The sequence below is a fragment of the Mobula birostris genome, chromosome 31 (assembly GCF_030028105.1).
Source record: "Mobula birostris isolate sMobBir1 chromosome 31, sMobBir1.hap1, whole genome shotgun sequence".
Classification (NCBI taxonomy): domain Eukaryota; kingdom Metazoa; phylum Chordata; class Chondrichthyes; order Myliobatiformes; family Myliobatidae; genus Mobula; species Mobula birostris.
This window is the reverse complement of record NC_092400.1, coordinates 18,144,854-18,158,342: the sequence shown is the minus strand read 5'-3', so window position 1 is coordinate 18,158,342 and position 13,489 is coordinate 18,144,854. Positions and strand designations below refer to the sequence as shown.

Below are 13,489 nucleotides of genomic sequence, written 5' to 3'. Positions count from 1 at the left end.
AACTCGACACACCGGAGGCTGTGGTAGAACAAAGGACCCTACGGAAAATCCTGGCAATTCTAGATGATGTTTCTCACCTTCTGCATACCACCTTGGCTGAACAGAGGAACACTTTCAGTAATAGGCTAAGGCAGCTGTGCTGCTGCAAAGTGTGCTATATGGGGTCACTCTTACCCTCGGCCATCAGGCTGTATGATGAGTCAACCTATAGCAGGGGAAGAGATGACCTCCTCCTGTTAGACTGTTTAAGGTAACTTATTTTTTATTCTTTCTACTTATAATATTTGTATATCTGTGCATGCAATGTTACTGTGACACTGTAATTTCCTTTGGGATCAGTTAAGTATCTATTTAATTGGAAAAGTAGAGCTGTGGTAGGCTAATAGGGGCATGGAGACTCAGTTGATGATTGCGTGACAGCAGTTGTTCTGCCATGCCTAACTTCACACGTGAATCACAGATAAAATCACATGGCTTACCTATTTTGAATTGGAGGAAAGAGTAAAAATTAAAATTAATCAAGTAGTTTTATTATTTGCATATTCATATTTAGATAATTACAACTCGTGTCCAGTTCAAAATGCAAAGTAGAAATAAATTGAGATATGTCTAAAACAGCCTTGATAAGGTTCTGATGTGTAAATGACAGCCATTCATTATTGAGTACATTAAAACTATCAGACACTGAGCAGTTCACATATATGACAAATTAATCATTCTAGATGTCTTATCCAAATTGTTTTAAAATTAAACATATGACAATAGTGTTACTGGTATTCAGTTGTACTGACAGTTCCAGATGGAGGATTATCCAGCACGACAAACTTAGGCACGATGGGCTTGGTGTAGCTACTACACCAGTTAGAGATGTCTTTGACTAGTTTCAGCCATCAGTAAATAGAAGTGCCCAATTTCTGAATCCATGCAAACAAGACATAGATCTCCCAGTAGGCTCTGCCACACATTAGTCCAAAATATCTGAAAGCACATCAGTCACAGAATACGATTTGGCCAACAGAGTATGAGTTACTGCAGATGCTACGGTTCTTGAGCTTCACTTGTCCTGATGATGGGTCTTGACCCAAAATGTCAACTGTTTATTCCCCTCCATGGATACTGCCTGACCTGCTGAGTTCCTCCAGAATTTTGTGTGTGTTGCATATGATTTGATAACTTCCCATAATCACTTCCGGGGGGGGGGGGGGGGGAAACTAGAGGCAGCGTTATGGAGGGGAGGCATGGCACAGGTTGGAAATTTGTTTTAAAGTACCGGCACAGGACAAATACGTTAACTGGCATCTGTGCATTACATATTTCAATGAAACAGCAGCAGAAAAGAACCAAATTCCCCAAAGTGTTAAATCAATATCAGGAATGCATACACTGATTACAATCTATTGGAAATGCTTTTATAGTTTGCAATAAACAATTGGTTATAAAACAAATTACAACAAACTTGATACACACACACACACACACACACACACAACATTTTTTAGTGGAGATGATTGAAAGTTTAATATTAGGCAGATTCCCCTTTTTTTTATCAAAACATTCATCCTATTTCTTTACCATGTCCTCTTTGATCCTGGCAAAGTTCCATAGAAATCCATCATGTGATCAATGAGATTGTATGTTGACATCATATTCTCTAGCAACATGTAAAGGGGCTAAATGAGTGTTGCTGGTTGTGAGTAATCGTAGAAACTTTATCTGAGAAACCTGAGGGATCAGTCATCATAGTCCCAATGAAAGAGAGATAAGATAAATGCAAGTAATTTCATACAGCACATAATCGCCACATTTCTTCCTGAGAAAATATGAAAAAATTACGCAGATAACTGGCTGAGCTTCATATACTCCCTGTTGACTCCGTTTGAAAATGATTAAAGGTATTGCAACTTGAAGACCTTTTAGGTTCAACAGCTTGTTGGATTTCTTGCTTTGGATGTAATGGTTGCTTTGTTCCTGATCTGAATAATCTGATATTATGAGAAATAAGAGCTTTCTTCAAAGTTTCTTTAAATGTTGAACTTGAGAAGTAGTAAATAACCGGGTCCAGCACACTGTTCAAATAGGTTATGCACAGTGTATTGTAGAATATCTGAGCGCAGATGTCAAATAACTTACAGTCTTTTAAATTGCTTGAAATTAAAACGGCGATTACAGCAATATTGCTCGGTAGGAAGCAGATGAGAAACACTACCGCCACAACTATCACAAGCCTCATAGCTCGTTCATATTTAACCCTCATTTCAGATTTCATCTGCTTCAGCCTCCAGATAATACAGCATGTGGAGAACAGGATCACTGAAGCTGGTAAAATAAACTTGAAAACAATGAAAATATTATTAGTCCAAAATGCTGTGGGGCTTAGAGGCTGAGTTATGTTAAATGGCTCACAGTGAGTTACATTGTGATGTGTGAAGGTACGAGGTTCTACCAGAAAGTGCAAACAAATCAACATTGTTAGAAACCAGAGAACCAGTGATACCTTCACTGCAGTCCTTGTAGAGATCTTGTTCACGTTATGGTGAGGATGGATCACTTTGAAATAGCGATCAAGTGCCATAACTGTAAGGAAAACAACGCTCTCTGTCCGGTTCAGAAACATCAGGTATATCTTCAGACGGCACACAACATCACCAAAAATCCAGTTCTTCCCACGTATGTAGTAATCGGCTCGAAATGGCAGACAGCAGATCAGCAGAGTGTCGGCAATCGCCAGGCACAGTGAATAGACGGTGTTTGGTCTCCAGGATTTAACGTGAAAACAGAAAATCCACAAGGCAATCATATTTCCAGTTAATCCAAAGATAAATGTTAAAATAAGTATCGGTGGATTGTAGGCTGAATAAATTTCCTTGACTAAAGGGCATACATGTGTTTCATTATCCATCGTGGAGAGAGTTGCAAATGTTACAAGAGGTGTGGGAGGAAGCGAAAGAACGCAGTCTATTAAAGAGTATTTCCATAATATGTCATAGTTTATGGGTGTAGCTAAAACAAACCCAGAATATTCAGGAGGTTTTATCTGAAGTTAGTGGTTATTTGGTCACATGGTTGCTGATTGTGAACCGGAACCAAGAGCTCCTTACTAAACTGATCCATTTGCAAAATGAATTACTACAAATTCTGCACATTGTACAGAGTTTCAGAGTTATCATAATGGAAGTGAGGCAAGTTGAGTGTTGTCTTAAGTAGAGAAAATCTTAATTTTAACAAGTTATCTTTAGTTCTGGATTCTCATAATGAAGAAATGTCCCTTCCACATTCATCCTGTCAAGACCATGTGAGCTGTTATGTTTTTAATCAATTCACCTTTCTCTCTTCTAAACTCCAGCAGATACATTCCAGGTCTTCCGACCTTTCCTTATAAGATAATCATCACATTTCAAGTTTTAGTCGAATATACTTTCTCGGAAACACTTCCAACACTTTCAAATTGGAGATCCACATTATACTCCATCCTCCAGATATGATCTCAACAGCTGCTGATATCAATGAAGCATGATCTCCCAATATTTGTGTTCAATTTCCTTGGCAAAAAAAGAGTGACATTGTGACATTCCCTTGATTACTTCTTGTACATTCATTTAAGCCTTTAGCAAATCTGCAAAATCTCCCACACCTTTAATGTGCTCACTCATTCCTTGGTCCACATAGAGAGGATCATTTGAAGGCAAGACTTCATTATTATCTCCATGCTCAAGTTTACCATGATTCCCACCTGCCTGTTTGTCTTGAGGACATGGACAACCTACAGGAGACACTACAAAGTACTGAAGAAGTAGCATCAATGTGGTTTCCATAAAAATCCTCTGAATCCTGCACAGAATACTATTGGTAAACCGATGTGTTCTCCTCACCTGGACAACTTCACCAGCAATGAAGCTCTCCTCACATTTAAACTTCTCCAGTGAGTCAGCCTTATCTGTTCCATGCCAGTCTCCCAAAATAGGCAACATTATTGTGAATGATTAAGTTTTCAAAAAAAAATTCAAGGACCTTTTCAAACTCTACTTGAGAAAGTATAGATTCCCCATCAATGCATGTGAATCCTTGGCCCATCACTGTTCAAAATGGATAGGGGCTTCTCAGGGGTACTGAGGATAAGTGTATGACCAAAGTATGTGGTGACCAAGCATAAACAGTGAAAATAACACAGAGCATCCTAAACAACTCATCATTTAACACCTGCTTTTTTGTCTGTGGGAAAGTTTGAATTTCCCATGGTGGGGCTCTTCAACTATCCCGGAACCCAATTAAGCGGAACAGAAATGAGTCATCCTCAACTCAAAGAGGAAAACTAGAATTAAAAAAGTAGAGAAATATCAGTTAAAAATCTGCAATATTAATCTGTAGATATGCCTTTTTTGTGCCTTTTTATCAATATTCCAAAATAAATATGAAGCATTTTAACAGCTAAACACTTAGCTAATACTAGTGTGCTATCCAGAACCGCAGCATGGAATTTCTTTTATTTAATCATTTTGTCCCACCTCTTTACCCAAACCATTGGTTATTTTGTTTAGATTATGAAGACACGCAGTCCTCTTTTATTGTCATTTAGTAATGCATGCATTAAGAAATGATACAATCTTTCCTGCAGTGTGATATCACAAAACACAGGACAGACCAAGACTGAAAAAACTGACAAAACCACATAATTATAACATATAGTTACAACAGTGCAACAATACCATAACTTGATGAAGAAGTCCATGACCACGGTCAAAAGTTCAAAGTCTCTCAAATGTCCCACATCTCACGCAGACGGGAGAAGGAAGAAAATCTGTCCCTGCCATGCCCAACCACAGTCCATCTCTGAGTCATCCGAAAACTTCGAGCCTCCGATCAGCTCTCCGCCACCGAGTACTGAGCGCCATCTCTGTCTGAACGATTCGACCTCAATCTCGGTTGCCAACAGCAGGCAAAGCCGGGGATTTTGAGGCCTTCCCTCCGGGAGATTCTGGACTGCGCAGTAACAACAGCAGTGAACTGGCATTTCAGAAATTTCTCCAGATGTTCCTCTGTGCTTTCATGTCCATCTCCATCAAATCAGAATTGTCCATGGCCCCTATTTAATGGATACGGTATCATTTTTCACTCGAAAGAGTGGTCAGCGCATATGTGAAACAGTGGCTTGGACTTCCACGATGCTTAAGTCCTGTTGGACTGTACGGGAACGGCAAATTAGAATTACCAATTGCAAGTCTTGCGGAAGAATTCAAATGCACCAAAGCAAGGTTGGTCATTACCCTCACTGAATCTGAAGATACTGTTATTCGAACAGTGGCACCCCATGTGGCAACGGGGAGGAAGTGGACCCCATCTGAAGCCGTTCAGAGTGCTAAGTTTGCTCTTTGCTTCAGGATGTGGTTGGCCAAGTCTAACATGGGACAGCTGGGCTCAGGCTTGTCACAAAGGCTCCTCAATGGCACAAGGCAACATCAGTGCAGAAGAGACGGCTCGTGGTGGAGGAGTTGAGAAGACAGGAGGAGGCAGAGCGACACGCCAGGGCCGTCTGAATGGCCAAGCAGGGCCAGTGGATTAATTGGGCGAAACTCAGCTGGCGTGACATCTGGGAGATGGAGGGATCTCGGCTAAGTTTTGTCATCAGAGCCACTTATGACCTCCTACCCACACCCCAGAACCTGAACTAGTGGTGGGGAGAAGACTTTGTCAAGTAGCTGGATTACTAAGGTACATTTCAACAGGATGCACCACGAGCCTCAGCCAGGAGCAGTACACTTGGCAGCATAACCAATTTCTCAGACCGCTGGCATCAATCTTGGAATGGAGGCGAATCACCACAAAATCACCACAATCATCGGCAAGAAATGTTCACATTGCACAATTTGTACCAGCCGGCCAACGTCCAGAGCACAATATAACATCAAAAGAGGTAAGCTTTCTGCAGGTTGCTCGGGATTGGAAAATGGACGTGGACTTGATAAAAAAAGCTTGTGTTTCCCCCAGACTTTCGACTACAACACTCCGGCCAGACATGGTCCTGTGGTCCACTACAGCCAAGCTGGTATGTGCTGTGGGATTGACAGTACCATGGGAAGATGGTGTTGAAGAAGCTTATGAGAGGAAAAAGACCAAGTACTCTGAACTGGCAATGGAAGCTGCTGCAAAACAACAATTTTCACAACATATTGCAGTGATAGTAACCCTGATTCTGATTTGGAGTCTGATTCAAAAACATTGGAGGAAATATGAAGCAAATTAATGGGACTAAAGGCTGACGAAACCCTGGACTTGAGACCTTACGTCTAGGTTCTAAAAGAGGTGACAGAAATGATGGATACGTTGCTTATGATCTTGCAAAATTCTCAAGATTCTGGAAAGGCCCCAGCAGACTGGAATTCTGCAAAGTAACTCCTGTTTTGGAGAACAGAGGAGGACACTAAAATCTGAGAAAATGGCAGATTCAATTATTAACGTAGAAAAAGCAAAGCATTCGTAATCATCAAGCAGAGTCAATATATGTAGTTTCATGAAAGGGAGATTTTGTTTGTTGTCAGAGTTCTTTGTGCATTAAATGAGCAGGCTGGATAAAGGGAAAGTAGTAGAAGTAGTATACATAGGTAATCCAGACAGCATAGGACAAGATCTCATAGCATGGATAGAGGTCTGGCTAAATAACAGAAAAAAAAGAGGGAAATGAAATGAATTATCTTCATATTGGCTCATGGTTCTCCACAGGGATCACAGGATACTGATGCCTGAGCTATTCACAGTTCAAATTAAAGGCTTACCTTCAGTGATCACTTTAAAAAGATACACTTGTACACCAGCTCAATAATACAAGTATCTAATCAGCCAATCATGTGGCAGCAACTCAATGCATAAGAGCACGTAGACATGGTCAAGAGGTTCTGTTGTTGTTCAGACCAAACATCAGAATGCGGAAGAGATGTGACCTAAGTGATTTTGACTGTGGGACGATTGTTGGTGCCAGACATGGTGGTATCTCAGAAACTACTGATCTCCTGCAATTTTCACTCACAAGTCTCTAGAGTTTACAGAGACTGGTGCGAAAAACAAAAAAAAAACATCTGGTGAGTAGCAGCTCTGTGGGTGAAAATTCCTTGTTAGTGAGAGATGTCAGAGGAGACTGGCCAGATCAGTTCAAGCTGATAAGAAGGTGACAAGTTATAACCAACAGTGTGACAACAGTGGGTTGCAGAAGAGCATCTCTGAATGCACAGTATGTCGAACCTTGAAGTGGATTGGCGACAGCAGCAGAAGACCAGGAACATACACTCAGTAGGCATTGTATTAGATATAGAGGGGTGACAGGCAGACAGTTTCTGAAGAGTATTAGTAATGGCTGGGGTCACAAGCCTGTAAAGACACTGCCTAGAAGAAGGCAATGGCAAACCACTTCTGTAGGAAAATTTGCCAAGAACAACCATGGTCATGGAAAGACCATGATCACCCACATCATATGACATGGCACGTAACGAACGAGTCCAGGATGGATGGAAGCCACACTTACTGATAATATGAAGCTACGTGGGGGAGTAAAGTGTGAACAAGACATGCATCTGACTACTGATAAGATAGCTGTGTTATGCAGGAAGAGCGTAAAGGAAAAGAAAAGCAGAAAAATTGCGTAAATGGCAGTACCTCAAGAAGGCAATATCCATCATCAAATATCTCCACCTGTTTTTTTTTGTTTTAGTTGTTTTTTTCTTGTAAAAGCAGTACATAATTTATGCTTGACTTTTCTTGTGAATGTTGCTTATCTCATGCTATGTGCCCTTGTTTCTCACTTCATCTGTGCATGCGCGTACTTATCTGTGCACATGGCAATAACTCGACCTGGACTTTGGACTGTGAGAATACAGAAAGTTGTTGCACAGGAAGGGCCTAGGTACCTGTGAACATGATATACAGAAAATTAGCATGAAGGCACAGCAAATTATTAGGAGCTGTTTGGAATGTTGGTCCATATTGCAAAGTGGAGGGGACATTGAGATGGGGAAGAGAAAAGAGATTATATATGGAAGAATCTGGAACACCACAATTTTATCATTTCCTGTCAGTCACCTTATGTACAGATACTCCTGTATCTAGCGTCACTTTATGTACATAGTCTTGTAACTGAGCCACCAGAGACACTAAAGCTGGAGGATATATAAGTCTTTATTTAGCCAAACAAGCAGGAATCCTACTGGAGACACACTTGGGCAAAGAGGCCTCCTGACCCAATATAACATCACATTTTATATGTTAGAGAAGAAAGGCATCAACAGGACAATTTCTGTAGTTACCATGCATTCATAATGCCTACATTATGTGCAACTCAATTTCCAACACCTAGATCTTCATACTAACACACCCTAGGTGAATGACCTCTGTCTCTCTGGCTGCATTCATTCACATGCAGACATCTCAGGTGAATAGGTATTCCCTGGTTTGCAATCAACCCCAGCCTGCAGCTCCAGGAAGACCATTGTTCTGAGCTGCATTTCGATGTACAGTCCACATTCAGATCTGAAGACTGGTTGCTGCTGAAATAAATATTTGCTAGATTGCATAACTGTGGAATACACCTTAACACATACAATCAATCTATGTATATACCTAATCGTATGTTTTCATGCTTATAGTCTTCTTTATGCTTACTGTTTTTTTTAATGCTGCATTAGATCTGGAGTAACAATCATTTCACTCTTCTTTACAATTGTGCACTGACGATAGACAATCTTAAATCTTTAATAAAACCAAGATCTCAGTGGAACACACACAAAAAATGCTGGTGAACGCAGCAGGCTAGGCAGCATCTATAGGAAGAGGTACAGTCGACGTTTCGGGCCGGGACCCCTCGTCAGGAACGAAACGTTGACTGTTCCTCTTCCTATAGATGCTGCCTGGCCTGCTGTGTTGACCAGCATTTTTTGTGTGTGTTGTCTGAATTTCCAGCATCTGCAGATTTCCTCGTGTCTGAGGACTCAGTGGGCCAGAGAGCACCTACGGAGGCAAAAGATGCAAGGCAACACTGCTGCATCAGGACTAAGGGAGAAAAGGGGAAATTTCTCTGTTACTTCAACCATCCCACCACCAAGCACGTCTTTCCCTCCTCCCACTTTCTGCTTTCTGCGGGAATCACTTGCTATGTGACTCCCTTGTCCATTCTTCCCTCCCAACTGATTTCCCTCCTGGCCTTTTTCTTTGCAAGTAGAACAAGTGCCACACCTGCCCCTACACCTCCTCCCTCACTACTATTCAGGGCCCCAAACAGTCCTTCCAGGTATGAAGCTTCACTTGTGAGTCTGTTGGGGTCATATACTGCATCCGGTGCTCCCGGTATGGCCTCCTGTACATCAATGAGACCACTTCATCAAGCATCTATGCTCCATCTGCCAGAAAATCGGGATCTCCTTGTAGCCGCCCGCTTCAGTTCTACTTCCCATTCCCATTCCGATATATCAATCCATATGTCGCGATGAGGCCACACTCAGGTTGGAGGAGCAACACCTTATATTCCATCTGGGTAGCCTCCAACCTGATGGCATGAACATTGGTTTCTCAAACTTCCAGTAATTACCTCCCCCCCCCCCACCCCCGTCACCATTTCCATTCCTATTTCCCTCTCTCATCTCATCTCCTTACCTGCCCATCACCTCCCTCTCATGCTCCTCCCCCTTCTCTTTCTTCCATGGTCTTCTACACTCTCCTATCAGAGTCCCCTTTCTCCAGCACTTTATCTCTTTCACCTCTCAGCTTCCCAGCTCTTTACTTCCCCCTTCCCCCTCATCAGGACTGGAAAGGAAGGGGGAAGAAGCCAGAATAAGAAAGTGGGTGGAGGGAAAGCTGGCCAGGTGGGTGGGGGAGGGAGGATGAAGTAAGAAGCTGGGAGGTGACAGGTGGAAAAGATAAAGAGCTGGAGAAGAAGGAATCTGATAGGAGAGAACAGTTGGCCATGGAAAACCAGGAAGGAGGAAGGGCACCAGGGGAAAGTGAAAGGCGAGTAGGGAAAAGTCTCATTAAGGTAAGAGGAGGCCACATCGGGAGCATGGGATACAGTAGGTGACCCCCAACAGATTCACAAATGAAGTTTAGCCTTACCTGGAAGGACTATTTGGGGTCCTGAATAGAGGTGAGGGAGGAGGTGAGTGCACAGGTGTAAAATTTCTTCTGCTTGCAGGGATAAGTGCCAGGAGGGAGGTTAGTGGGGAGAGACAGTTGGCCATGATAATTGTAGAGGTGGCAATCCTTATGGAAAGCAAAGAGTCAAGGTAAAGAAGTGTTTGGTAGGGTTTCATTGAATACGGCAGAAGTTGTGGAGAATGATGTGCTAGAAGCCGAGGCTTATGAGGTGGTAGGCAAGAACAAGATGAACTCTACCCCAATTAAGGTGGCAGGAAGATAAGGTGAGGCCAGCATCAATGGTGGAGGAATGGAAACCCTGTTATTTGAAGAAGGAGGACATCTCTGATGTCCTGAAAAGGGAGTCCTCATCCTGGGAACAAATACAGCAGAGGCGAAGAAACTGAGAATAAGGAATAACATTTTTACAGGACACAGGGTGGGAAGAGGTATAGTCAAGATAGCTGCGGGACTTGGTAGGTTTATGAAAGACGTTGGTGGACATTTTGTATCTCGAGACTGAGAAAGGGGCCAGGGTGAATTTAACAGATGGAAGTTGGAGGCAGTGTTGATGATGTTGACGGCTCCTCATGGGTGCATGAAGCAGCACCAATACTGTCATCAAGGAAGCACAGCGAACGTTGGGGAGCCTTAGCAGGGATGCTTGAAACATAGACTGTCCCATTTAGCAAATGAAAAGGCAGGTATAGCTGGAGATGGCCCATGCAGGTACCCATGGCTCCACCTTGAGTTGGAGAAAGTGGGAGGAGGTGAAAGGGAAATTGTTAAGGGTGAGGGCCAGCTCTACCAGAAGGAGAAGGGTGGTGGTGGAGGGGAATTTGTCTGATCTGTTGTCAAAAAAGAAGTAAAGAGCTTTGAGGCCTTTTTGATGGGCTATAGAGTGTATAGTAACTGGATATCTATGGTGACAATGAGGTGATCAGGGCTAGAGAGTTGAAAATTGTTCAGGAGATCCAGAGCATGTGTAGTCATGGATGTAGGTGGGAAGGAAATGAACCAAGGGAGGTAAAATGGTGTCGAGATATGCAGTCACGAGTTCAGTGGGGCAGGAGCAAGCAGAGACAATGGGCCTACCTGGACAGTCAGACTTTTTGATCTTGGGTAGGAGGTAGCAACTAGCAGTGCACGCTAAGGGATTTATGAGGTTGATGGCAGTGGATGGGAGATCTCCAGAATTGATGAGGTTGGTGATGGTATCCTACTTGTCCTGAAAGAGGTCCTTATTAAGGGGTAAGTAAGAGGAGGTGTCTGAGAGTTGCCACCTGGCCTCAGCAAATTAGAGGTCAGTCCGCCATACTACAACAGCATCCCTTTTGTCTGCCGGTTTAATGTTAATCTGTACTTGCTTTCACGAGTGCAAATGAGCACCGAATTCAGTAGATCATGTTGGAGCAAGTGCAATTTCTGTCTTATAGTTTCTGTTTTATCTGGAAGGGCTGATAAAGCCCTGAGCAGTGGTGTTGCACCTCTTCGGGTTACAGGGGAAGTACTTTGCAGAGGTGGTTTGGGGGGGATGATTGGGCTGGGAAATCATGAAGAGAAAGAGGTGAGGCAAGAGAAGAAATGTGATTAGTGGTGGATCATGTTGATGCTGGTGGAAATGGTGGAAGATAATGTGTTAGGCATGAAGGCTGGTGGAATGAAAGATTAGGCATTTGAGGAACCCTGGGTCTAGGAGCCCATCTGTATTGTGCCTGGGAAAAGGGAGGATGTTGAGGACAGATGTGTAGAAATAGAGGAAATGTATATGAGGGCTTCATCAACTATCTTGGAGCAGAAACCATTTTTCAAGAAGAAGGACACTTTGGATGCCCTGGAATGGTAGACCTCACTTTGAGTACAGATGTGGTGGGGGTAGAGAAACTGAGAAAAAGGATGGTGTCCTTAAAGGATTCAGTGTGGGAGGAGGTACAGTTGAGGTAGCTACAGGAATCATTGGGTTTATAAAAAATGCCAGCAGTAAGTCTATTTCCTGAGATGGAGTCTGAAAGATCTCCATCTTTTCTGGTCCATGCAGCCACACCTACACTCTAAGTCGTCCCACACACACACTCACCCATACATTTAGTTTTCTTCTTCCTCTGTCCACTTCTGTCATTAAACCACCTCCCACCTGGTTTCATCTGCCCATCATCCCCTCCCCATCTGTTTCCACCTATCACCTACCAGTTTCTGTCCCCATCCTCTCCAGGGGGAGAGTGAAAGGACGAGGTGACTCTAGTGAAACATGTATGATTCTGAGAGGCTTGACAGGCTAGATAGTAAGAAGCTATTTCCTCTCTAGGGGTAACCTTGATTTAAAGTAGGGGTCCCCAACCTTTTGCACCGCAGACCGGTTTAATATTAACGATATTCTTACCGACCGGCTGACTGGGGTGGGGGGGGGGATGTGGGGGAGGGTGTTCAACTTCAACAGTGTGTGACAGGGAATGAAGAAAGGTGTAGCTGACTCATATCGTTTCATATCGCTAAATCATATTGTTTCCTCGCGGCCCAGTAGCACATCTTTGCGGCCCGGTGGTTGGGGACCACTGATTTAAAGGGCACAGTTTTAGGATATGAGGTGAACCATTAAAACAGAGATAGCAAAAATTGATTGCCCTGGAGGATATGAATTCTTGTGATTCTGTACCTCAGAGAACACTGGAGAGTGAGTCATTGAAGATATTTATAGCTATGATATATAAGATGATAAGGAGTAGAGGCAACAGACAGGAAAGTTTGAGGTCAGAATCACATAATTCTGTCCTGATGAAGAGTCTCGGTCTGAAACATCGACTGTTTATTCATTTCTATAGATGCTGCCTAACCTGCTGAGTTCCTCCAGCATTTTGTGTGTATGCTACTCAGATATAATCCAGAGGGGCAAGACAAACAGAAGATTCCAGCTGGTTAACTCTGGTGATTATTGCTAGCATTTTTCTTTGCTCTTGAGGTCATCACCGTTACAGAAGCCATGTGACAGCAAGCAATGACTTAGTGTGCTGGATTCAGAGAAGGACCTGATATTAAACTGGTTGCAATAATGAGGAGTTGTATTCCACAACCAGCCATGTCCCAATGAACCCTTCTGGAAGAATTACAACACTGCCATCTACCGGGCATGTGGAAAACTGCGCCGTCTGCTCTGTTCTGACTTCTAAAAAGCCTTTGAAATCAGAATGGCTCAGTAGTTTATATTTTAAACCCCAAAGGTTTCTGCATCAGAGTATGATGGTGGCCAAAAAGAAGCTGACCTTCCTTTTAGATATCAGTGGACAAATTCCCTGACACAGGAACTTCACTCACCTCAAAGCTGAACTGATTACACAGCCTATGGTATCACTTTCAAGGACTCTACAACTAGTGTTCTACTATTGTT

The 13,489-nt window shown here is 42.9% G+C and overlaps 1 protein-coding gene across 1 annotated transcript; it reads right to left on the bottom strand.

Annotated features, from left to right (window-relative positions):
• Positions 1-1,487: 1,487 nt before the first annotated feature.
• Positions 1,488-2,899, bottom strand: LOC140190879 (hydroxycarboxylic acid receptor 2-like). Its single transcript, XM_072247811.1, has one exon. The coding sequence runs from the start codon at positions 2,897-2,899 to the stop codon at positions 1,853-1,855; it is 1,047 nt and encodes a 348-aa protein (XP_072103912.1). The 3' UTR covers positions 1,488-1,852.
• Positions 2,900-13,489: the final 10,590 nt, after the last annotated feature.

Excerpts from the sequence above, each read along its gene's own strand:
- LOC140190879 (XM_072247811.1), bottom strand. The coding sequence starts at position 2,899 with ATGGATAATGAAACACATGTATGCCCTTTAGTCAAGGAAATTTATTCA.